The following is a 27,784-nucleotide window of genomic DNA, read 5'->3' on the forward strand; positions in this document are numbered from 1 at the left end:
CTTAGCCTCCATAGCTGATGGGATTATAGGCATGTGTCAGTGAACCCAGCCAAAAATGTATTTTCATAAAAATTTTGGTTACAACAAATTGTTTCATTTTAACCAGTCTCCACTGTTTTTACTTAGCACCTTAACCCCCTATCTTTTCTTTACCCACAGATTTTTGATATGCAGGGGTATTTCTTTACTTGTAATATTTACTGACAAAAATAAAGGATTCAAAGCTGCAAAAGTCAACCTGGTACAGCATCTGGTTATAATAAACTTAAATAATGTTGAATGAATTTGTCACAGTTTTGGTTACATGAAGTTAATGGTTAGTAATTATTAGGTGTCATATATTTCATGTTTATTTGAATGTTTATTTATTAATTATAATGGTAATAATAGCAAACCTTTGTAGACATTACTATATGCAGACCACTGTTCTAAGTAATGTGTATGTGTGCAAAAATTGGTTTATAGACACTTTTTATTCCCCTTCTTACAGTTGAAGAAACCAAGACACAGAGAGGTTAGTTTACTCACTCAAGGTAACAGTGCTCAAATAACCCAGTAATCTGTGGATACAGGTTTTTTAATTAAAAAAAAGAAAGAAAGAAAATGTTTATGCCGTTAATCCTTACACCGTATCACATAAAGAACTAGGAATAGACAAAACGGAGCTAAACGGGTGATCTGGGATTTCTTTCAAAACCATATTTGACTTTATTTTTTTAAAAAAGTCTATAGATTAATGTAGTTCCTTAAGGTGGTATCATTGCCATCAAATTTTCTTACTAAATGTTAGATAGCAAGTTGTAAAGTTATTAATATAGATAATTTATTACATTTATGCTTAACACAGCTTATATCTTATTTGTAAAGTGAAACAAACACTACATAAGTTTGTATATGGAACTTACATAACAGTAATTTTGATGTGTATTACTCCAAATTCAAGTCATAGAGTTTCATGGACTCGGGTTCCATCTTTTTTTTAGCTTTGTCCAGGACATGCTGCTCTGAATGTGAAAGCTGAATGGTTATCCAACTGCAGAGACATTTACTTAATATAACATTTACAGTAGTGGCCAGGTACACTAATAGCACTGGCCATACAAAGATGAATAAAATGTAGCCTCTTCTAGAAAGGCATGATGGATGGCCAGCAGCGTTGGAAAGTACCCAGAGACAGCAGGCTTCTGTTAGGCTGCTTGGTTATTTGCCTTAACATTGTTTCTTAATTAAAAAAAAAGGGGGGGGGGAATGAGCAAACAAATGAAAACCAGGAAATATTAGTTACAGTCCAGGCTTTCCTTTCCTCTGAATTTTTCTTGTGGGATCTCTATAAAATCTCTCTCACCTTGATACTATAATTTCAATAATGTCTCTCTGAATAGTCAGTAAAATTTTTTCTTCCCCCAAACTTTGTTTTTAAGTGAGCATTAATTTATTGTATTACTTCTCACCCATCTAATTGGCTCAGCCTATGACAACCTGGGAAGAATCAGAACTGGCATTTTAAAGCAGAAAGTCTTGTAGCAATTAACAGCTTCAGAAGAAAGTGCAGTCTAAGACCCAGGGATCAGAGAGTCCAGGAAGAACAGGTGTAGAGCAGAAACAATTCAAGATTTCAGACGCTTCCTGCTTAGCGCTTAAAAATTAATGTGGCCAGAAGGTAGTCAGCCACTGACTAAGGAGTCCTTTTTTTGGATGACAGAGAATTGAAGAAGCCACACCATACCTATGTGTAATATGGGGCTATTTGGTTCTTAGGAAGTTCTGAAAAAGCTGTTTGCAGAGCACAGGGTGGCATAAATGAACACATCTGGCTTCCCTGTTTCAACTAGAGCTACTTCCAAGTTGGAACTACAAACCATCTCTCTCTCTCTCTCTCTCTCTCTCTCTCTCTCTCTCTCTCTCTCTCTTTTTGTATTTTTTAAAAATATTTTTATTAGCTATTGATGAATATTTATTTATTTTCAGTTCTGAGAATTGAACCCAGTACTTCACATGTGCTAGGCAAGTAAGTGCTCTACTACTAACGTACACCCCAGCCCAAGTCCAAGATTTCTAAAAAAAAAAAAAAAAAAAAAAAAAAAAAGGCCAAGGAGTGTACATGGTTGTAGACATGCCAAAAGCAAGGGTGAAGTAGTTTCCAAGGCAAATGACAATGTTGATTGGCTAGAAACTGGCAATGGAGCCAAATCATGAAGGCATTAGGACTTTCTGTGCCTCACAGTAACACTGTTGGAAGAAGGAGCAGAAAGAGGGCAGTTTTCAGTCAGAAACCACTAAAGTCACTATTTATGTAATATTTAGAAGAGTTCATTTGTGATTCTACTGAATTACTAGGTCTTGCTGTACCAGCTTTTAAAAGACCTCTTCAGTTCTTTACAGGTCCTTAAGGCATGCTGCATATGTGGATAAGGGAAACATTCAAGTTTCAACTTTCATGCTAAGTGATAATGAAGTTCTTATTATGAAAAAAAAATGAGGATTTACAATCCAGATAATCTGTCATTAATGGAACAAGTAAAATCTTTTTGCTCTTCTCAGGCTTTATAATGGAGCTTCATGTTTTAGAAATGACTCATCAGGTTTGCATTGCTCTGCTGACCAGAGGCCATAAGTTTGCAAAATTATATTTCCCTCTGGGTTTTAGAGTGTGAATCTTTATATGTGTTGTACTGTGGTAGCCAAGCACAGAGGAGTAGCAATTCACTCATTTCCTGTAATTTAACATGATACCTGAATAATGAGGGCAGTACTGGTAAATAATGCTTTAGAAATCTGTTTTAATAGGATCAAACCAATTTGAATAGTTCATAATTAATCAACACAAATAGAAAGAAGTATAACACATAGTAAGTTTACAACATCATGATTATAAACAATCAGAAGTTACACAGAAAATATTCAAGCTGATTAAGGACTCCTTTTCAGGTACATAGTAGGTGAGCCTTGCATGTTAACTGAAAATGGCTGGCAAAAGTTTAGTTAAAAATGGCCACTGAGGGGAAAAGCCCTATAGAACTTATTTTTTGAAGGAGTCTTTTTATTTACTTTTATTTAATTTATTTTGGGGGGCATACCAGAGATTGAACTCAGGGGCACTCAACCACTGAGGCACATCCCCTGCCCTGTTTTGTATTTTATTTAGCAACAGGGTCTTACCGAGTTGCTTAGTGCCTCACTGTTGCTGAGGCTGGGCTTTGAACTCATGATCCTCCTGCCTCAGCCTCCTGAGCCATTGGGATTACAGGCGTGCACCACTGCACCCAGCAGGAGTCATTTAATATTTTTAAAATAGTATGTTTTATATTAGTAGGTTTATTTGGAGCAGTGATTCTCAACTAAAGATCCCACTACCCTCCAGGGAGTGTTTAGAAATTTGTGAGACATTATTGTCACAGGGATGGGGGATTATGGATGGGCCAGAGGATGGGAAGGGAGCCTAGATATATGTTAACTTGGGAGGAAATGACAGCCTTGCCAGTAAAATTTAGCTCCTCCCCAAAGCCAAAAGCATCCTCATTGAGAAATGCTGATTTAGAGTACTGTATATTATTGTAAGCTAAGCACATCAGATAAGTAATTGGAAATTTCCACTGTTTGTACTCTGAGGGTACATGCCATATACATAAAGAATAAGGTAGATGGTGCTGTAATCCAGTAGAAATTCTGGAGATTTCTACACATTACTTTATTAAAGTAAATGAGGCTAGTTTTATTCAGTTGCTTATTGGGTTAAACTACCAGTTGGGGAAGATATATATACATTTCCAGATCTACTACCTGCCAGCCAGAAATCGGTCCAGATCACGGAGGAGGTCGCACCTATAGCTGCACCCAGAGCATGTTCAGACAGCTGCTGATAATGCTAACATTGCAATCAAACATGACACATAACAAGAAAACTTAACTCAGCATTCTTTAGAACTGCAGTGCAGTGTAATGAAATGCAAAGGATAATTTATAGTTAGGAAGAACCAAGCCTTCTAAGTGTACTACATGTAAAACCAATTTCCTTCCTCTTTTTCTAAAGGTGGATGTTGAATACATTCATGAAGGTGTTAAAAACAAGGATTGGGGAGTGAGGATGGAGGAAGGAGAGAAGACTTGAGTTGATGGAAACCTTTCTTAAGGAAGGAATATTTACTACTTTATCCCTCTGTGCTATTAAGTTTACAGATGATTCACTATGATTTCTTGACATCTATTCCCAAGTTCTGTTGTTTCTAAAAGAGTTCATTTATTCATCACTTAATGAATGCATTCTTTGTAGCAAGTGTGCTTCTATTAAGTGTGGAAGGCAAACCTGCAAACAAAATTTTTCTATCCAGGGTGATAGTGTCGCAGTAGCTATGTAAATATAATGCACACCAAGGGAGTGCACTCTAGCATACTAACTCTGGGCCTCTAATCATTATATGGAAGTCACTTAAGTCACCTGAAAATGAGACAGAGCAGTGCTTTTACACTCTCTCTCTCTCTCTCTCTCTAGATCATGGGACATTGGCTAATCAGTTCTGCTCTGTATAAATACAGGCCACAAAATTTTTAAATTCACTTTTAATTAGGATATGATATGTTGAGAGTCTTTTGTTTCTATATATGTAGTCAGGTAAATGCTTCACTTCTTAATAAACTATAAAACCTTCCAAAGTAATTGAATTGCAGACAAAAAGGCCATTTGCTTGTAGTTGCAGTAATTATATATTGAAGCAGTTAATTTTGAGCAAGTGTTAAAAGATGTCATACGTCTCAGAAAGGATCTAGAGAATGACTTTCTATTGCAGCATATTGATTTGGTACTTCAGAAACCTGATACTTTGTCCTCTGTTAAATTACATTTAAAGTATTTGATGTAGAATAACTTACTGGCTTTCTTTTTTGCTTACAATACATGCCATATAAGAATAACACTAAAAAATATGAAGACAAACTAGGTATCAGCTTCAGTGCACATTCCTCCCATATCCATTTTGGTATTTATCCTTCCAGTGTTTTTTCCTAGGCATAAGTGCATTTTTACAGTTTGATTTCTTTTTCTTTTTAATTATAATTGTGGTATAAATGTTACCATAATGCATTTAGTAAAAAATATTTTTATTTAATTTTGCCATCAAATTCCTGTGCCCTTTCTTGTTAAGAGTTTTCTTTCTATTTTAGTGTTCCATTTATATTTCACAAAGATGGCGGGATTCTGGTTGTGATGTGGTGTGATTGCACATTTTAGAAATAGACACTGCCTCATGTCTTCCTGTGTATCTGTAAGATCACTGTCATTTAATAGGGATGAAAGGAAGAGTTTCTTTTTCAGGGAAAAGAAAAAACAGCTATTTTTCTAGAGAAGATAAATTTCAGGATTTATTTATTTAATTAGGGTTTGTGATCACAATTTTCCTTGATGCAGTCAAATCCACTGACATACACATTACTTTTTTTTTCTGATAATCATTCTTTAATTTTTCTTCTTAGAGCTCTGTGCGTAAGCTGTTCACTCACACTTAGGTGGTTAGTATTATCCCATGGGTAGTCAAGAACAAATTGAGTACTGACTTTATGGATGATTCTCAGAATTTAAATTTGGTTTTGGTGTAACATTCAGACAAACCTCTATTTTAGGAAAGCAAGTACCATTAGTTTTCCAATATCTCTTGTGCATCAGCTTGGTTCTTTTCCATAGAAGATATACTCTTATGTTTATCCAGAAAGATTCTACTGTGGCAATGGGAATTTTCAAAAAGGATTACAGTTATCCTTAGTTTTTCTCTACTGACTGAATTGAAGGACTGACTATTAGTTATCAAAAATCTGCTCATTCTTTTACTATGTCAATGTATGGTCTTTTTCTCCTTGAATTAAAATACCCCATAGCAAACTGTGTTAGGAAATTTTTAAATAGTATACTACACGCAGGTAAAAAAAAAAAAGTTTTGAATAATTTACAAGATGTGGTGGTATTTAACTTATCTAATAGTTCAAATGAACCTTGGGGATGCTGTTGATATTCTTATTTTAAAATAAGCTTATTTCATTATTGGAACAGCATATCATCATTGGACTTTTACTGTTAACAAATTTGAACAGTTAAGAACAGGTTGCGTTTTTCAATGTAAAACTTAAACTCTGTTGAGGTTTAGAGTTCTCATTATTTTTCTCATTGTTGCGTTATTTTTATTGAGATAATAGTTCCTGTCCAAGGAAATGCTGAATGACTGTCCAATACTGTGTGTCTGACATTACACACAAGGAAGGGTCTCCCAGGTATTACTGTGGCAAGCTTTTATGTCATCATAGCAGGCAGAAGCATCCATCTAGCCTGACAAACTGCAAAGTAGTAACTCACATGATTGACTTTCTGGGAATATTTGTCCATTACTTTGGAGTAGGGTGCCTAACTGAACCATCAGTGTCAGCATGAACAGTGAGAAAAATTCCTTTTCTAAGATCAAAGACAGATACTGTATTCGGAATTTGTTCAAGAAGAGTAACTTTGCAATTACAAATATACTTTTAACTGTGGATTCTTTGTTATTTGTCTTCAAAGGAGAACTGCTTGTTGATAGGCCACTTCCTGTCTTTCATCTTTTTTTCTGATTAGAGACAAAGGGGGAAAAAGTAGCACCACACAAGTGGAGTTCCTTTTTACAACATGAGTTGTCCAACTGAATTAGATATTTTTGACTGTAAAGTTGACTCATGAAAACCAGAGTTTTAATTCTTGTGGTACGGGTCAGTACAAAGGGCTTCCAGATGACTTCTCTCAAATGAGTAGCAGTGGTCACTAGTGTAATCTGTAGAGAAACTGGAGAATGGGAAATACAAATGCATAAGCTTTAAGAATCAGGGTGTCAGGTGACTGACAGAAGACTGCCAGAATCAAGAAGCAAGTTTTAAGGAAATAGTAAATGTGTCTGACAGGAGAAAAATATCCAACAGAGTAAAGACACTGATTTGTCAGCTTGACAGGTTCTTGTTCTTGAAACCAACATAAAGCTACCTTGATCCACTTAACCTGAGGGTATTTAATCAGTTGCTTTCTGTAAGGAATGTTGGGGGTGGTAATTTGGGGCAACATGAGAGTAGTTGCAGAGTCACATATAACAACCTAACCAGGATTATCTTTCTAAATGAAATTGAAGGAAGGAAAGAAGGGGGGAAACTCAACCAGAATTGAAACTCATCAAAGTTTGCTGAAAATTACATGTAAAAGATAGACCATTCCCTTTCTTACCTTTCATTTTTTCTTCATCAGCTCTCACCAGTGATGCATCTGTAAGAGGATAATGCAGGTTATCCTGCCATGAGTAATGGACCCTGATTTCCACTTTGCTGATTGCTTATTATGTGCCATAAGTAATGCCTTACAGATGTTCTCTCTGTGTCCTAAAGCATTGGGCTAATGTTTGCTGTTTGCAGTGTCCCTATAACCACACACTCTTTCATTCAACCTTTGTGATTTTTTTTCCTTTATTTATTTCTAGTTAAAATTCTCAGTGCGGGTTCTTTCCCCCATCTACATTTTTTAAGCATAGTTTTTTGTTTTTTTTTTGGTTATTATTGTATCTTTTTTTAAAGATAGAATTCTGTTTTTGTAGCAAGGAATCTTGGGAATGGTAAATTGTCCTCAAATAGATCATTTTTTGTCTGCTCCATTCTGCTGTGACTTCTTTCGTTAGGATAATAGAATAAAATAGCCCTTTAGAAGCTTTCCCTATATCGATCCGGTTCATTTCAGAAACTGAAAGTGAAGAAACAGAGTCCTTTCTGTCATATTATTGTAAATAAACCTGTAATTTTAACTTTTAAAAGTAGCACTTTACCTATTTGTGTCTTTACAAATTCAAAATAATCTCTGATTTATAATTTGGTAAGACATAAACGTGTATGTGTACAGACATATATTTGCCCAGAAGAGCCCCCAACTTTTTTTTACCAACACAGAGAACAAAATGTTTAGTTCTCACCCTCTTGTTGGGTCAGTTTTACAGATCTTTAAATTGGTGGGGTTTGGATGATTTTTAAGGCCCCTTTCAATTCTAACTTCGTACAGTTTTATTTGTGAACCCAAATATGTTTTATAGAAGCCAAAATCTAGAAATAATCACAAGAGAAAGATTTTGACTTGCCAGTATTTGAGCAATACTAGTTTCCAATTTATAATATAAGATTAGATAATTATGTTTCATTTTCCCATTTTTTAAAATTTTTATAGGAACTAAATTTTTTTAGTGTTAAGTGTTAACCATTAATTAATTTCTTTTTAAATTTGTCCTAATTAATTATATATGACAGAAGAATGCATTTTGGCATATTGTACACAAATGGTTCACAACTGCTTATCCTCTGGTTGTATGTGGTTCAGTCACACTGGTAGTATCAATCATGCATGTATGTAGGGTAATAATATCCTTCTCATTCCCACAAACCTTCCCGTCCCCTTCACACCCCTTTGCACAATCCAAAGTTCCTTCATCCCCCTGCCCCAAATGGATCAGCATCCACTTACAGAGAAAACATTTGGCCTTTGTTTTTTTTGGTTTTGGCTTATTTTACTTGTTATGATATTCTCCAGCTTCATTCATTTACCTGCAAATGCCATAATTTCATTCTTCTTTAAGACTGAGTTATATTCTGTTGTGTGTATGTACCACATATTCTTTATCCATTCATCTTGGAAGCACATCTAGTTTAGTTCCATAGTTGTTGTGAAATGAGCTGCTATATAAACATGGATGTGGCTGTGTCGTTGTACTGATTTTAAGTCCTTTGGGTACAAACTAAGGAGTGGGATAGCTGGGTCAAATGGTGGTTCCACTCCAGATTTTCTGAGGAATTTCCATAGTGCTAACCACTAATTTCTGACTCAGTATCTTTGCAGGGCAGAGCGCATTACAAATAGGTCTTGAGAACCATAGTTAGGGAATTCCAAATAGCTAGGTAGTGGTTGTGCCTGAGGTCCTTTATGTTTTTGAATTACTACTCCTACATCTTCTTCCCCTTTCTCCAGTACATGTTTCTTCATTGTACCCAGTACTATGAGATTTGTAGTAGAAGAAGAAAACTGAAATTTAAGAGTTCCATTTGGCTGTTTGGTAGCAGTGATGCATGCCTCCAAGGTGAATCTCAGAATCATTGGAAAGTCAGTACAAAATGAACTCCAGGATGTTTGGGGAACATTAAATAAGTCTTAATAGTGAAACATTTTATTTTTATACTAATTTTCTGTATTTGCATAACTTTTTATATGGTATGTATAGTATTCTTTAATTTTATTTATAAGCCAAGGAGTGAAAAAAAAATCACTCAATAAAGTATCTAGATTTTTGTCTGTTAAGTGAACTTAAGGATTATTTAATAATACAGTTCTTATAAACAGCCAGGTTAGGGCTGTGATTTAATTATAGTTCAATCTCATAATGCTAATTAAAGTGAATTTAAACTCTACTGAGTCACTTCAGCCATACATGGTGTACGTCACTTGAAAATCACATTAAATATGACAAAGGTAATTACCATGCAATTTTACCTCTGAGCTCCTTGATCTTTAAAGGACTTAATGGAAACCTTTTTTGTTTAATCCTGTATTTTAAAAGGTATGACACAGATTGCAAAATTTACAGTTCCCCAAAATGCTTCTAAAGGCCCTCCCCCCCCCCCCCCCGCCTTTGTGGACAAGTATTAAACAGCAGTGTGGCACTGCGCCTCGGCCACCTGAGTGTGATTTCGGCCCTCTAGTGTGTCAGCTTTCCTGACTGGTGTTACTGGAGAATTTCCTCTCTGTCTCAGCTGCCTTATCTGTAACATGTGGCCAGTTCTGGTTCCTACTTTATAGTGTTGCTTTGAGGTTTAAATGAATTAATGATTGTAAAGAGAGTACTACCTGGTGTATGATTAACTCAAGAAAAGAAAGGAAAAAAGAGCCTATCTCCCACCACTCTTCTCCTTTCTTTGTTGCACATGAAAATTCTATTTTGAGTTTATAAGTTTACCCTTGTTCCAATAAAAGTGTAGTTTAATTTTGAAAATGTTAAAAATCTCTGAAAAGATAGGAGTTTTAAAAAAAATTACGTGGGATTCTTTTGACTTTATAATTCTAAATATTAGGTATAATGTTCAAATGGTTATGACTGAATTTCTAACATAAAACTCTAGTGATTTTTTCATAGAAAAGTTTTTAAGGAGCAGTGACAGTAGTTGTGTGGACTTGGCAGTATCAATCATTTAGCACTTTCAGGGGTCAAGGACAGACTTTGTCTACTATTCATGTGTAGAGGCACTTGGTAATTCCCCATTAATCTTTCTATCATGAAGGAGCTTTCAGTGTTCCAGCTAGTTCCTTTTTTGGCACATGAATGGTTTGGATTGATGTGAGGAGGCCCATTACTTGAAAGCCCAGATGTGACCACAGTTATTACCTGAGTGAGCTGCACATTGTGGTGTTCACGTTTTTCAGAGACATAGGCAGAGTTTTGCTTCAAAACCCTGGAGTGATTCTGAACATGTGTGAAAGGTGACTTAATACTAATCTAACTGTTAATAAACATCTTCATCATAAGTCTTACAATTAAGTTCTATATAATACTTTTCTGTATCTTCTAAATAGACATTGGGTGTTTTTTTTATTTGCTTGTTTGTTTGTTTTTTTTAATAGATAGTGTCTTGTTAATCCAGGTTGGCCTCAAACTCTTGAGTTCAAGTGAATCCTGTCTTGGCTTCCCAAATAGCTGAGCCAATTTGGGAAGTCTTATTAAAACTTTGGAAAGGTTATTTTTTCCTTAATGCAAAATCTAAAAAACACACAGGAAAAGTGTTTAAAATATCAGTAATTAACTTAATGAAGGTGTACAAAGATCAGTATTGTTGCCAATTTCAAAATATAGAATCTAGTGTTAAACTAAAAAAACAAAACTATTGTGGGATAGATATACAAAATAACTGTTATAATTTCTCTGAAAGATCCATTTGCACTGATAAGAAAGCTTTCATCTGTGTAAAGCTATATTAGAGGCTGTGAGGCTGATTGCTTTGTGTGTGTCTTTCTCTTCCTGGTGGAGGGGGTAGATGGACATGCAGGTCTTTTGTGTATAGGGAAGGAGGGAATTCTACAGTACAGCCTGGTCCCAGCTGAAGATAGTGAAGTAAAACCATAGCATGAAGTAATGATAATGAAACTTAAAGACCTTCCGTAGTTTTTTTTTCTTCATATGTTAATTTCGACCTTGAAGAGACCTAACATTGCACCTTTTTTTCTCCTTGGAAAGTGGAAATCAGGACTGGACACTAGAATCTTACTCTCAGTCTGGTACTTGTGTGGATCCCATAGTTCTTACCTTCTATGAAAAAAGAACTCTGTGAGCAAGAGCAAATGAACTATGAGAAGCACAAAATATTATTACACTTTACATATTTTCCTGAATTGTCTCTGACTATTTCAAATTGGAATTTGAATTCTGTTCTCCCTTATGCATTACTTTGCCATAAATGCCTCCTCAATTCTTCTGAAGTCCATCCTGAGATTTCAGAAATGCTAGCCACCTGACTCCCCTCTCTTTATCTCAAGCCTTGGTAAGCAGAACTTACCCCCAGGGTTAAGTAATAGCAAGGAAATGAACAGTTCTTTTCAGAGGGTTAGTTTTGCTGATGCTTAAACTGAAAGAAGTCAGTTGAGATGGGCAAAGATTTGCAGTGTCAGGAAGCTCCTGGAACCTGGGTTTACCACTGGAAGTGCCTTCATCTGTGTTGGCAAGTTTAGCCATTGTTAAAGGGTTAACAAATGGGGGTCTTCACAGGAAATTAAGAGAATTATCTGAATTGGCTTTTAGAACTGCCAAGTTATCTGGGTCCTGCAGGTGCCGAGAATGGAGGGTGTGTGTGTGTGTGTGTGTGTGTGTGTGTGTGTGTGTGTGTGTATGAATGAATGATTTGGGCTCCGTTTGTTACACATGCTGTCCTGGTTCCCAAATGCTTTCATCAATATGTAGGTTTTCTCTCACTAACTAGTCCTTTATTGGTTCATTCACTGTTCACAACAAGTGTCATCTCTCTTAATGTAAGTCCACTAATAGATCCTCAAAAGGTTGATTTGGGATCAGGAGGTCTCCCTAGAGGAGCTGTGTAAGAGCTATAGAAGGAATTTGCTTGCCTCTCAAGTACAGATTTGACAGTCATCAAAGCTGAACAGCTGGGAAAGCGTCAGCAAGCAGAATCCTCCTTTGACTCCTCCATGAGCCTTACTTACCTTCCAGTTTGGGGGAAAAAAACAACAACTATGATATGATACAAAATATGTCTGACATTTGCTGCTAGAGTGTGGTTTTTGAATACACAGCAGACAATCACAGGTTTTATTTATTTTTTCCCCTAGAATCAGATGGTTAAGTGTATTTATATTTATGCTTCAGTTAGTTCTTCAAATTTTTATCCAAACTCACTTTTATTCTTCAGCAATATATTATTACATATTTTAAAATCCAGCAAAATGTGAAGACTTTTTTTTGTACAAAATGTATTTTGAATTTTTGCTTATACTTAAAAATATTTACAATAAACATAGGAAGTTGTATGCTGCTTTGGGATTATGTGGCCAGTTTGTGGAGTGGAGTGTCCTTCCATACCATTGAAATGACAAGCTTTCATAACTGCTAAACAGGAACCTCCCTATTGTATTTAATGTAGAATGCCGAATCTAGTTAAAATATTGTGCACTCGTGTTGTTTGTTCCACTCCTGATTCAGATAAATTAAAAGGAGATGCATGAGCTCTCCATCAATAAAGCATATTTGTTTTGAAAGAAGTAGCACTCATGGGCTGTCAGTCATAACCACTTTGGAGATAACGACATCAATATTTACAAAATGCAAAGTGAAGAAAAGTACATAGACTTACAGATACGTGTGATATCTGTTCCCTGATTCCTTCCCTTCCCCAGTGTGTTTATTATGGCTAAATCTATATCAACTATTATTTTGAAATATGAACAGAAATTTGAAAATCCTGTAACAGAAACACTGAGAGACAAGAAGTCTTATAAAATGGAGTTATTTTTCCTCTCAAAGTAAATATATCGATTAAAAATTATAGTCGCTGGCACAATTATATAGAAGAAATTACCTTTGTTTTAGGTTTTAAAGTTCAGAACTTTTAGGCTGTATCCCTTGTTGGGACACTTAATGACATTGGAAAGATTACATAAATATCCCAGAGATTCCTCACATTGAGCTGTAAAATGGGCATAATTATACCCACATCTTAGGATAGTATAACATTATATAAATAAATGTATACAATAAAGGCTTTGTAGGTTATAAAATAGTACATAATTGGAAAGTGCAATTAAAGTAGTCTGGGGTATTAATGGCAGTACTAATTTTTTTGTACTGGAAAATATATTTGGTACTTAATGAAATGTACTCAAATATTAGATATGTCAGAAAATTACTATATTATAAGCCATCTTTGAAATAGAAAGTGAAGTGAAAATCAGTGTGTGAGCTCATGGTAGTACTGCAATCCCAATTGTTGATTACATATTCCGCCACTAATTCTTAATTCTTGTGACCTTGACAAATCAAATGTCTAAATGAGAGCCTCTCTCCTCTGGTCACCTCAGAATAATACTATTGTATAAATATGGAAAGACTTGGTCAAAGTACTGGGAAAACTCCAGGTAGAAAAGAACTGAATAATGAGAAATGGTCATAGTAGAGTTAAGAATCTTGCTTAGGGGAAGAATGATACTAAATTGAAAATTCCTGGCGTTAACTCAATACTTTTGATGATTGCTTCTTCCTAAAATCAGCTAACACCATGCCTGAATGATGCCGAAGAGCTTCTTAAGAGCTTTTTTCTGGGCTTATATGGCTTATAATTGTTTTATAGAAGAGCTTTATTTCCTTTATACTAGAAAGCATTACCTTTATATTTAAATAGGACTCTAGAAGATAAATATTTAGCCAGCAGAGGGAGTAGATTTATGTAAATTGGACTGTAAAAAAAATATGTACTCCAAGACGCTTCAGGTGAATATGTATCTTGTAAATACAGCTTTAGAACATTCTTATCCTTTGTACTGAAAGGAAAGTGGAAGAAAGGAATTTGGGATTATAATTAAAACTTATTGCTATTTGTAGTCTTTCTTTGATACTTTTTAAAAAGAGAAGAGGGCAAACAAAATATAAGTAGGAACTGTGGTTTGGGTAATTTTGTAAATGGAAGAATCTTTTGAAAAGAAATGCCATGAATTTAATAAATTCAGTAAATGAAAACAAATTTTCAGTATGTGGCTTTGGAGTTAGAATACTTCAGTCCAAGTACCTAAAAAGAATATAAAACCTGAAAGAAATTGTTAATTCTAAGAGGGGCTGTTAAGACTGTAATCATTAGTGATCACTTACAGTTTGTGTGATTGTGTATTGAATCATGAAATTGAAATATTTAAGAAAAAAACCTACAACGAATGGTTTTCTGCTTAACTTTAGTTACGTAGAATTATAAGTGAATTATAGCACATTGTGTATTCTAATTTTCTTGGCAGATGTACAAGCTGATATTTAGTTATTAAATTTATGCATTTTCAAACACTATTCAGTAAATAAAAATATTACAGTCAAATATGTTAAGCCTTGGGTAATGAAAAGATAAGCAACACTTTATCTTCCTGTAATTTGAAAACTGGTAAAAAAATGAGTTAATTCTACTATATCAATGTGTAAAGTGGGTGGACTCTGCAGAAGCTGTTACTTCAATAAATATTATATTACTAAAGAAATAATTTTTTTTACTTTTTTGAAAAATATTTTGTTTTGCATCCATTAAGGATGAGAAATTATGCTTTATAAAGTGAAGTAAGTTTTAATTGGCACCTTTTTAGAGTGAGTGAAAAACAGTAGCTTAGGAAAAAGATTCCAACTGAGTGATATAGATTATTGATTCGTGACTGAACCATGCTTCTTTTGTTTTTATAATTGGAGATCAGGATGATGCAAAATTTCCATTTTTGTTGTTATTTTAAGCTTAAAAACAAAGAGGCCATAAAAAGGAAAATGATTCTTTCAAACTTTGACTATGAATTTAATATATCATTTTTTGGACAATGGAAGTGATCACTTGTAAAACAAAAAGGGCTACATGTAAAGTAGAACACAGAAGATGAAATAATCAGTGCTTAGTGATAGTACAGGAAAAGGTGGAGTGGATAATTATTTATCTTACACAAAGTTATTCATTAAAAATTCTTTATTTCATCACATTTGCTGCATAAAAACTATTTCCAAATGAGTAAAATCACCAGGTGTTTTAGTTGGCAGTTTCAGTATGCTATTTGAGTAGATGCTAGGAAGTTTTGAAAATCGAGGGTCACAGCAAGGCCTAGAAAAGGGTAGGTTAAAAAGGAAGGGCAATAGGAGTAGATTGCAGGGAACAGTCCTGGAATTCCTTCACTGAACATGTGTTTACCTACTGTGTGCCTACCTCTGTGTCAGGCCCTAGAAACACCATGGTGATCATTCACAGCCCTGTTCTCTGTTGCCTTGGAGTGTGATGTAAAGAAGGAAATGGTCCATTTCATTGTCACCTGTTAAGTATAGGGTGCTGTGGAGAAGAAGGAAAAGCATCTCCTCAGATTAGAAAGGGCCAGTAAAGGCTTGAAGTAAGATCCGTGGTAAACCTTGAAGCGGGGAATGAAAGTTCCACAGAAGGTGTCAGCACAACAGATGCCCAGAGGCCAAAGTGAGTGGCAAGTTCTGGGCACTGACTTGTGGCTCAGTGTGAATAGAGCTTTTAGGTTAAGAATTCAAAGAAGAAAGAGGAAGAGCATGAGGAAAAGATTAACATTAAACAGAGACGTATGGGGGGAAAGAAAGGGAGAGAGACGGGAAAGCATATGGAAATGGTAGGAGACCCTCAATGTTACACAAAATTACATATAAGAGGTTGTGAGGGGAAAGGGGTGGGGGAACAAGGGAGAGAATTGAACAACAGCAGATGAGGGTAGAGAGGGAAGATGGGAGGGGAGGGGAGGGGGGATAGTAGGGAATAGGAAAGGTAGCAGAATACAACAGTCACTAATATGGCATTATGTAAAAATGTGAATGTGTAACCGATGTGATTCTGCAATTTGTATTTGGGGTAAAAATGGGAGTTCATAACCCACTTGAGTCAAATGTATGAAAGATGATATATCATGAGCTTTGTAATGTTTTGAACAACCAATAAAAAAAAAAAGAATTCAAAGAAGAAATACCAGCCATAAAAATTATCAGGAACTACATTTGAAAGAAAGAGTTTGGACTCTTTCCTTAGTATGTTGAGGTTGCATGCTGGAAGACATGAGCAGATATTGGTGTTATGGAGAACTGAAGTCAGCACAGCTATTAGCTAAGACCAGACTGCTGAGTCAGCCTAGCAGCAGTGGAAAGGAGTAGAACATGTAGGAAGTAGAGATCTTGGTGAGAGATCTCATGTTGAGGCAAGTAGCCAATTCTAATGATTTGAGTTTGTGGAGAGAAAGCAGAAAATATACTTTTATATGTATTTGTGTGTGTATGTGTGCAGGAAAAGCATATATGATATGCATGATACACACACTTTCTGAATGTTCATGTGAAGGTTGGAATGTCTCTTGCTCTCCAGACTCTGGTATAACTTCCTGGGGATGTGGCAGGGGCCTAGTACAGATAGCATATTTTCTCTGTGAGGCTAGAAAGTAAAGATGTAAGTATGAATCATAGTGAAGCAAGAGAAGCCAGAGCCTGTGCTATTGTATAGTTGGAACAAATTACATGTGCTCTTTAGGAAATTAATCATAAGAGTTAGAGCGCAAATTAGGAACCATGTCAGTGAAGTTCAACACAGGAGCTATGAACAAACAATAATACCAGACATGCCTATTCTTCCTGGGTGCTGGCTGCCTGGCTTCAGGTTAGGTAGTCTTCTGGTCTGTTGGAGATGAGTTTCTGCAAAGAAAGTATACCAACTAGAGGAGGGTAGAGATTTCAGGCAGGACTTTAGACTTGAGATATGTGTGGATGGAAAGAGAAGGAACTATTGATAGTTAGTTCATCAAAGAAATTTAAAGAGTGATGACTCACGGTAACAGAAAAGGAAGAGTAAAAGCACCAATGGGAGTGAGAGAAGTTGACCTCAAATCTCTGCTTTGAAGAAGATCCAAGCAAAAAAGAAGCAAGTTTTGAAATTTGTAGGCAAGATAGGAATGTGGTAGCATTCAGGAAGGCTAATACCTTCTGGTTAACCAGGGGGAAAGACATTGTCTAGAATGATTAGGATTTGTGGTTGGAGGGACAGTATGAAGAGTGATTGAGAGCTCAGGCTCCAGGTCTGAAGACCTTGGAGTCTTAATGGCACGGTGGCCTTGGCTGTGTGGCTCAAACTTTGTCATTTTCAGTTGTTTTGTGCTTAAAATGTGATCATTATATTATCTTTTTCCGAGATTTAAAGATTAAAGAAATTAAGTCATGAAAATTGCTTAGCATGTAGCAAATTATCAATGAATTTTATTGTTATTATGAAGCAATATTGTACAATGGTTAAGAATCAGACTCTGAAGTCAGACCTGTTACAAATATTGACTGTAACAATTATATGCTAGTGGTTTGATTTATAAACCTTATGCATAGCTGACCCAAGTGATCAGTAAATATGTACTCAATGAGACTTCATGAGCTTGTGTTCTCATGCTTCCAGTTCTTGCCACAGCTGTGTTCTAGCCATGTGATGAATGTGTATAGTAAAAGCCTTTGTTAATTTAAACTAGAAGAGGCAAAATATATGTTAGGTCGGTCTCAGTTTTCTCATCTTCAAAAAGAGGATAATAATAGTATCTAGGTCTCAGTCTTATTGTGAGCTTAGACAGTTGATAACTAAGTTTTTAGTTTCTGTTACATTATAAGCATTGTAAGTGGCTAGCTATCATTATTATTCATAGTCATCATCATTAATAGGAATTGAGGAGAAGCAATTTATAATGGGCATTGTGTGATTGGATACGGAACTGAATAAGACAAATGAAAGGATCACCGACAAGCCCTGAAGATCAGCCTGGGATTGGAAACTTTCGTGGTAGTGTCAGAGCACGGGAGCATCCAGAAGCCTAAGGAATTGATCTGGAGAAGAAAAGTAGTTGGATAGGTTCAAAGTTGAGGTAGACCAGTTATTAAAGGAAAAGACAGCTAGTGAGGTACTGAGGTCCTTTATTTTGAGAATCAAATGAAAGTCATTGACAAATAACAAGAGAAGGGAATAAAGCTATTGAAACATGTTTTTAGACTGTATTAATACCCATGTGGAAGTGACTTTGATTTTTATTATATCTGTTCCATTGCCATGTCAACTTGCTATTTTTTTCTCTTTCCCCTCCCCTCTCAAACAACCCTTCCTGGCTTATTATTTTTCCTTCGCTGCATATTTCTTTTTAAAACCTTTTATCCCTTCTGCCTTCTAGCAAAATAACATAAAAGCATAATAAGAAAGCAGAGAAATATTATTCCTATGTTCACATTCCACATGTTTACCAGCCATCTCCTCCTGGTCCAGATCTTGGATCTGACAGATCCAAGGACAGTATCTGGCGTGTTTTTTACCCTCAAGGGTTTCTGAAAAGAATTCACATGACATTAAAATACATACATTGTACAGGGAAATGATAACTGTCATACAGTTAGGTGTCAATATAGCCCAGCCATTAGGTGTTGTGGTTTGTCAGAAGAATGCTCTTAGGAAGGACAGCAACATGAACTGGGACCAATTTAGCCTGTTAGGAATGGATATTCAGAGGCCTTGAATAGAAAGTGAGAAGGAGTGTGTGGAGTACAGGGTGCAGACCTGGAAGAGCAGAGAAAGGACAGTGCAGAAGCACCTGGGTAGGTATGGGGAGCAGGGCAGACACCAGCCTGGTGGGAGGGCAGAAGTAGGAGGTGGGTAACATGGAGTTAAGGCTGGACAATTCCACTGTGCTTCCCCACCAGGTGATAGATACAAGTGTTGCATGCAGTGGTAATAAAGGAGTAGTCGACTTCTGTAAGCTTATTTTCTTGTGCTTCAGCTTCTTGTCAATGAGATAATTATAGTCCTAACCAGGTAAAATAAATGCATGTAATAAAAACCTTTGTTAATTTATAAACTATAAAAGGCAATCACTTTTTGCTAGCCCTGATGAGGAATGGGTACTTGAGAATGTAAACACCTCTAAAAGATTATCTGAGAATCTTTTGGGACGGGAGCATTCCTGTTACTGAATTCTCGCTTTTCTTCCCTAATCCCCCTCTTGTGGTGCCTTTATCTCTTTTAAGGTGGTTGTTGTCTTTATCTTTAGCTTAGAGCAGCATTTTTATTTTGAGAACCATGTTAAGCTGTCCCAAGGCTAAGTGTCATGGAGTGCACATATTGAGAGATCTTAAAAATGCATGTTACTTTATGAGATATGGGCAGAGGGACCAGGACTGCCAGTGCAGCTAAGCCCTTCTTTGAATAGTGGGTGCCTTATTAGTAGTCATGAAAAGCAGGTAGATAACATCTTGACAGTTGAAGTTTTAACTGAAGAGCAAATGCCTTTTAATAAGGTAAGGAGCACATTTAAAGACACTGTTTGCTTTAATAGTGACTGAATTGCTTTTAAAATGAAAATATCACTGTACTGAATGAGAATTTTTTACTTAATCTGTCTACAGTTTAGGATTGTCGTTAGAATTACAATAAACAATAATGATCAGCACTTGTCAGGATTTTGTCTTCATAGAGTTTTCATCTAATTTAATTGTTGCTTGGAGTTATCAGAGATAGGTACTTGCCTTTGTGCCATGAACTCCTGAACATGTCCCCTATTAGCCTCTGAGTGCTTTCGTCTTATTTCCATGGTCCATGAGCGATTTCTCCTACAGGAAATGCTCAGAGAATTAACAATTTGCAAAGCTTATGTTAGAGCTTATTTTCCTAGATAAGCATTTGAGTTCTCGAGGTAGGCTTCCTGTTCCAGGCCCAGCTCCTCAACTTGCTAACTCTGTGACCCTAGAAATTTCTTCAACTGAGATTCATAGTAGTATCTGTCTCAGGGAGTTCCTGTAAGGATTAAGTGGCATAATGAATATCATGTATGTAGCAGTTACTTTGTAGCATTTTGAATATTTAATATAAGTTGTGTATTAATATCTAAAAAAATTATTAGGAGCATGTCATTCTAGGAAGTTATATGTGGTTAAGTGTTAGTACCCTTTTCAAGGACTGCTATGTGCCAGACTCAGGATTAGGCACTGGGACAGAAAAGGAAACCATGGCATTTGCCCTCTCTAGAAGGTCACACCTATTGGAGTAACTGGTAATATACTGTTTGACCTGACAAGGTCAAGTACAGTAATCCCTCCTTGTCTATCCCTAGAGAAGATATGTCACAAGACTTCAGTGAATATCTGAATCTGTGGATAGTAGCAAATCCTATGTATACTATATTTTTTCCATATGTACATACATACATATATAAAGTTTAATTTCTAAATTAGGCAGAGTAAGAGGTTAGAAACAATAAACTACTAATAAAACAATTATAACAATATACAGTAATAAAAGTTATGTGAATGTAATGTGTGTTTTAGTACATTTTGTTAAAGATGTTTCTTAGATGTATATAATGTGGCAGAAACTTCTTCATAGGCCATACAGCCTCTCCAGTAATTTTTTATGTTTTTTAGTCTAAAGTTTGCAATAAATTGCTTGGTGTCCCTCGTTTCAGGGGAACCCTTTCTGAAGTCACCCTTAAGCTTAATACTTTCTGGGTACTGGGGATTGAACTTGGGCACTTGACCACTAAGCCACATCCCCAGCCCTATTTTGTATTTGATTTATAGACAGCGTCTCACCGAGTTGCTTAGCATCTTGCTGGCTTTGAACTCCCAATCCTCTTGCCTCAGCTTCCTGAGTCACTGGGATTACAGCTATGTTTGGTGGAACATGTTTTTTGTTCATGCCTTCCACCTACAAATTGAATGCCTTTTCCAACTTAAGTATTTGTCATACACTGAAGCTTTAACTTTCAGTTTAAGGTGCAGCAGCAAATGTTAGAATTTCTTTTTCCTTATTCACAATTTGATGGTGTTATTTGTGGTTTTAGCTATCTTTACAAAATTTCTCGCTTTTCTTTGTAAGTTGAGAATGTTCATCTTTTTACTTAATAGCCTCTCTTTGGCATATTCTTGACATATTTGAATTGCCAGCATTACTACTTTTACACTTTATGGGGCCATTATTAAATAAAGTAAGGGTTATTTGAGTCCAGGCACTGCAGTACTGAGCAATCTGGTGACTGAGATAGCTGCTAGGTATCTAATGAGCAGGTAGAGCTATGTGGATATTCTGGAGAAAGAAAGGTTTCACATCCTGAGTGGGTTGGAGTGGAATGACATGAGATTGCATCATGTTACCCAGAATGGCTTGCAACTTAAAACTTAATAACTGTTTGTTTCCGGAACTATTCATGTAATATTTTCAGACTATAGTGCATCACAGGTAACTAAAACTGTGGAAGGTGAAACTGCAGATGAGTCTGAAGTGTACTGATTGACAGGTGTACATCTTGTCTTTAATTGTAAGACAAGATGATAGAAAGACTAAGAGGATCTTATTCACAAAATTTATTACTGTGCCAAGGCACTGTCTTTGTTTGTCACTCAGACAAAAGAAAGGAAACTCTCTGTCTTTCTTTCTCAGTAAATAAATGGGAGACAATGCTCTCTTTCTTACCCATATCTTGGCATGTGTGTAAGTAGGCCGATGCTGCCTATTGACCCTACTATGCTCCTTCTAAAAGTGGGGTACATTTGTGTAAGAGAGCCTTTTAGGCCCTATGCTGGCCATCGTGTTTGTTCTGACAGAAATAACTGCTACTCAGTTCTAACATCAGGAAAGATCAGCATCATATGACTGTGGTAGGGAGAAGATTCTGAGGCCTTTCTGGCTCTAATATCCTCTTTATTTTTTTCCTTTCTTGTATTAACTGTGGTGTTTGCTTCGTGCTGTTTTCTTCTTACAATCTTTTTTTCTTTAAATTTCTTATCGAATTTGACCATGAGAAAGGTCTTAATGAATGTGCTTACTACATTTGAAAATATAGTTAAGTGAAGTTTATCCCAGTTTATCAGATTGATATTAAATTCAGTACAATGAATATCGATTAGGGACACTCATTCTGGCCTAGAAAAGAGGCACATACTGGTTGCTTTGGTTCTGTAAGATAAATTAATAGGCAGTATTTTAGACAGGGGCTTTCATATCATCATTTGACAGTCTCAGCAGCAGAATTTTATATTATTGAGTCTTTTAAGTACAGAGTCCATTGATATTTAATAACCTGATTCCAGTTTTTCTGGAGCTGCAGGGTAGAATAGAAGAATGACTCCTTTTGAATGAAATCCATTATTTGTTTCATTTATTGAATATAGATTGTTAGCTTAATTTATTCTTGTCTGAGAATGAGAAGACGTACTTTAAAATAAATATACAGGGTTTTAAGTGACAAAATAATTACAAGATCATTCCTCTGTCACTTGTAAAATTAATAATTTTTCTGTTGAAATAAGATGACTGATAATCTTGTCACAAAATTGTGTTCTTTATCCTTTTATTTCCCACTTTTTCAACTTCCATTCTCCTCTTGCTTTCTCACTACTTTTGAATTATTATCAGGAACATCACTACCCTCCCTCCCCCACCCAGTCTGTTGACTTTCTTTCTACCGGAGAAAATTAAAAATAGTTGGAATAGATCACTATGTTATTTAAGTCTAGTTTATAGTTGAAAGTATTTCGTAGATTACATTTTCTTTATCATTTCATCTGAGATGTACTATGTCAGATACACTTATTTATTCAGTGAAAGTTCATGTTAAAAAATGGACCTACTTGTTCCTGATACTGTGCTAGGGATCGCCAACCTCCTTGGTACCCAAGTCCAGGTGACTGGTATTTCTCATACAACACATATCACCTTGATCCACATTATCAGAATTTTATATGGTTTTCATCCTTCTTTCTTTTTCAACTTAGATCTATCTGAATTCAGGGAAATGAGAGAGATGGTAGTTAATTTTAAAGCCATCCTAATATAAATATTAGTGACTCATAGTCAGTGTTTAGCACTGGAGGTTGGTATGGTTGTTTGAGATTGTCCTCACAACTAACTGGTTTTAATGTTCAGCCAGGATGCTGCTGAACATAGAAGGCTAAAGTCTTGGACCATTAAGAAAAAGACCTAGCAATAGTGGTAGGATATGCCCAAATGATTATAATTCAGGGAAAAATGTGGTAAGGTCAGTAGCAATACAAAGTCTTTCTTCTGTATTCCTGAGTAAGGAATGATTAATTTCTGGAGTATCAGAAAAGACCTTGTAGCCAAAGTGTTATGTGGACCATAAGGGAAGAATAAAAGCAGGGGATTGCAAGATGGGAGTGAATGTGAACTTAAAACCACATATACTGCTTATTGATTTGATTCTCAAGATTTTGTTTCTTCAGAATCACAAAGGCATGCACATACAGTGTGCTCCTTGTGTCGTAAGATTTTTTTTATATTGTCATATTGAGACAGGCTTGGATCAAAAATACTCAGAAGAAAAATATTGCATTCTATACTGATCACCTACAGAATTCTTCACCTTGTCATGAGACCCTACCAAATATCATTAGGTATTATAAGTAATTTAGAGATGATTTTAAAATATATGGAAAGCCGGGGATGGTGGCAGGAGGAGAAGAGGCTGAGGCATGAGAATCACAAGTTTGAGACCAGCCTGGGCAACTTAGCAAGATCTTACCTCAAAATAAAAATTTGAGGACATGCCCTCAATGACGAATCTTCCTTGTACTAGGTCTCACTTCCTAGAGTTTCCCCAACTCCCCAACATCACCATCAACTAGAACCAAGCCTTCAACATGTGAGACTTTGGGGGACATTTAAGATCCAAATCAAAACAGTAGGTTTTGTGTAAATGCCATACCATTTTATAAAGGACTTAGGCATCCTGAGATTTTGGTATCTGAGAGGCATCCTGGAATAAATTATCCTCCACTATACCAGGGAGAAAATGTATATTTGTGTGTATGTAAATCAAATAGCATAATGCATATAAAATTAAATAACATAATTTAATTCAAAATCTCTGGGCTAAAAATATATCTTTCTCTAGGCTCAGACCATCACTTACCCATTTAATTGCCTGACTTAAGTTTCCATTGATTCTTTTACTTATTTAAAAAATGTGTTATCATAAAATATTGGACCCCCAATATGGGTTTAATTACCACTCAACAGCTTATCCTGAAGTGATTAATAAACAACAGAAATAACCATTTCCTCTTCTCCTTACATAGCAAGCATTGATATTTTTGGAAATTGGGTTGCCTTTGCCAAGTTTTTATTTGTAGGTAGAATAGGAATCGTTAAACAATCTATCAATTCATAAGAAATCTTTATTCATTTATTAAGAGCAGACCAGACTAACTAATTCCACTTAGAGTTTTCAATAACTTGTACACTTAAGGCAGCCTCACGAGTCATACAATTGCTTCAGATATTCAGTGTAAGTTTTTTGCTAAGAAAGCCAGAGGAACATAGCTTTTTCTTTTATTCTCTTCCTTTCATTCTCTCACTAATTCCCCTTCTGTGCCTTCTTGCCACAGTTTTTAATAGTTAATGAGAATTTTTATTAATGTTTTTCAAAATGATTTTATTAGAACAACTATTTTTTTGCAGTCCTGAAAAGAAATAATCTGAATGTTCATCAGTGTGAACTGGTTGAAGTTATTGTGATACATTCTTATTTTGGAATATTACCTGGTTATTAAAATTGTAAATGATCAACCTGTATTGACTTAAAAGATAAAAAGAGCATGATAGATACAATTTTAAAAATTTGCTATTAATGATAATGTTAGCTATTATATTTGTCCATTTTAAGAAGGTATAGAATGATGTAGTTTTTAAGGACATGAAATTTAGTAGAAGGCTAGGCATGTAGTTAGAGGGAGATAAATTATTAACAGAAAAGAATTCACAAATTCATATACATATGGTAATTTAATATAGGATAAAAGCAGCAGTCCAAAGGAATGGTGGAAAGCTAGATTCTGTGGAAAAAAGGTGTTGGTGCAGTTTTAGCTATTTGGGGGGTGGGTGGGAAAGCTGGATTCTTACTCCTTTATAATTTCCAGATTGATCACATATTTAAGATGAAGTCATGCAAATTTTAGGAGAAATCACTAAGTGTATATTTTTGGGTTTTGAAGGGAGGAAGACCTAAGCATGGCTCCAGATCCAGGAAAATAAGAAACATTAATAAATTTGCCTATTCTGTGTTGTTTAGAAGGATTGAGAACTGGATGAATCTTGATATGTATGTTCATGGACCCCAGTTTCAGTTTTAGCATGATGTTAAAAGTTTAACTGATATTCCTTTGTAGGCATTGGACCAGTACATGTGTGCATTGAGCAAAAAGGCTACCACATGATAATATTAGCAACTACCTTTGTGTTTGTAATTATCAGCATATGTCTTGAACCATTTTAGTATTGTTTGAATTTTTGCATGAATATAAGTAAACAATAATTTTTATATTTATTTTACATCAAATGAATAAATGAATGAGACAGAAAAGCTGAGAGAAAACATAAGGAACTAAAATGTAGTTACTTCTGGGCTGTAGGGCTGGGCGAATGGAGACAGCAAACCTCATTTATGCTATTATCATCCACATGATATGAATCTGTATTACTTTTATATTATCAAGAGTAATTAGAAGTCTTTCAAAAGTAATTTAGAATTTACGGTTTCTAAAAGACTTTGTCATATTCATAGCCTGGTTGTTTTTTAGCTATTTGAGCCAATCATCCATTTAAACAAACAAACAAACAAAAGCCCCAAGAGTGAAACTTTTTGCCCATGTTGCCAACTCATGTATAAGGAAAGGTGTGAGGGAACTTTTGCTTTGTTTTGTTGTAGATGGGCACAGAGGGTGTTCCTGCTGAGTTCCCAGTTAGTGCATTCATGATGTGAGTCCTTGAAGGCAGCAAGCCCATAGATCCTTTTTGAAAAATGTGTCATCTTAGGAAATAGTTTTATTTCAGATCCAAACCATTTGATTCTTAAAAATTATTCATTTTATTTCATAGTAGCATAGGCACAGATTTATCGTAGTATAGAATGTAAAAGCTATGTAAATTGTTCTTAGGAGAGAATGACTGGAAGGTCACGTCTGCGGGTCCCTTGGCTCCATAGGAGGCACCTTTCGTTGTCCCTCTGATGGGAAACTTAGAAACACTACCCTGAGTAAATGTGAATAGATGAAGCTAACTGGTCAAATTGTCCTAAAGCTTATTTGGGTTTTAAGTTTTGAAGTTATGGAGTGGAAGGAAGTAGATTTCATAAAAGACCAATTTTATTGGCTCAATTTAACCCACTAAAATGAAAGCTTGATTATGTACTTAAGATTCTTACTGAATCCACTAAATGCCTAAGCTGGTAGATAGTTTAGTCATTAAAAGTATGAGCCCATAAAGCTAAGGGAGCAAAATAAACTAATTTTAATCAAATTTACTTTGATTTTTCTCTGTGTCTCTCTTTTCTCACTACAGGTCATAGTAATGAAAGGCAGTAATAGAAATAAAGATCATTCAGCAGAAGGAGAAGGAGCTGGAAAACGACCAAAACGCAAGTGTCTTCAGTGGCATCCATTGCTAGCAAAGAAACTTCTTGACTTTTCAGAAGAGGAGGAAGAGGAAGACGAAGAGGAGGATATTGACAAGGTAAGTCTTCATTCACTCCAGAAGTTTCAAGTAAGTTTGAATACTGACAGTAATCTAGAAACTTGAGTGCACTTGTGTGATAAAGAAGATGTTTTTCTAAGAATCTGTATAATTTAAATCTCATGTGTTCATTCAACTGACATTTTTATTGATTGCCCTTACAGTATCTATTCCTCCTAACGGAAATGAATCTTTTTCAGTTATTAAATAGTATTTCATTTCTAAGTAATATTGAAATGCAGTGATAGGGGAATGTTCTTAAAACTTGTGGGAATTCCCTCTGAGGGCGGCTGCTGCTTCTTTCTTTTTTCTTTTTGCTTCCAGCTCAGTCTGCCTCCATAGAGCTCTTGGAGCTGCTTTCTTGGTCTTTGGTGCTCTGACCTTCATAGCATCTGACTCTACTTGTCCCACTAAGCCCCTCTGTTGACCTAGTCCTCCAAGTCCCTTTCTCTGGCCTCCTACCTGAGCTGTTGGCTCTTGTGGAGAAATTCACACAGCCATGCAGGTAATTTTAGAAAGTCACACATTCTCCCAGTGGCTCAGGAGGCTGAAGTAGGAGAATTGGAAATTCAAAACCAGCCTCAGCAACCTAGAGAGGGCCTATGTCCAAATAACATTTAAAAGTTTCAGTTGTTAAGCACCCCTGGGTTCAATCCCTCCCCCCCCGCCACACACACACCAAAAGTCACACGCCCTTTTCAGGTCTTGGCATAAATGGCTTCTCATTATTATTTAGGTCTCACACAAAAACTGCCTCCCTGAAAAAATAATACCTAATCATCTCCAAGTATCCTTCCCATATAACACATTCCAAGTCAAAGGATTTCCTTCATAGCACTTAAAACTATTTTCCATGTGTTTACCTGGGGACTTGTTTACATGTGTCTTTTTAGACTAGAGGAGGAGCTCAATAAGAGCAGAGGCCTTGCCTCCCTCCCTAGAACTGAGCATGCTGCCTGGCATGCATAGAAGTATACTGAAATGGAAGAAT

General features: G+C 35.8%; 1 protein-coding gene across 14 annotated transcripts in view; it reads left to right on the top strand.

The window, feature by feature from the left end:
• The window catches only part of BBX (BBX high mobility group box domain containing), a 262,512-nt gene that overhangs the window by 137,484 nt on the left and 97,244 nt on the right, over nucleotides 1-27,784 (top strand). For all 14 annotated transcript variants that reach the window (XM_081301612.1, XM_081301606.1, XM_081301608.1 and 11 more), the window contains one exon: nucleotides 26,623-26,793. In XM_081301612.1, the coding sequence (XP_081157738.1) occupies nucleotides 26,632-26,793 (162 nt within the window). In that variant the 5' untranslated portion in view covers nucleotides 26,623-26,631. The remainder of the gene's footprint in view (nucleotides 1-26,622; nucleotides 26,794-27,784) is intronic.

This window comes from Spermophilus citellus, assembly GCF_964194105.1.
Source record: "Spermophilus citellus genome assembly, chromosome: 7".
Lineage (NCBI taxonomy): Eukaryota > Metazoa > Chordata > Mammalia > Rodentia > Sciuridae > Spermophilus > Spermophilus citellus.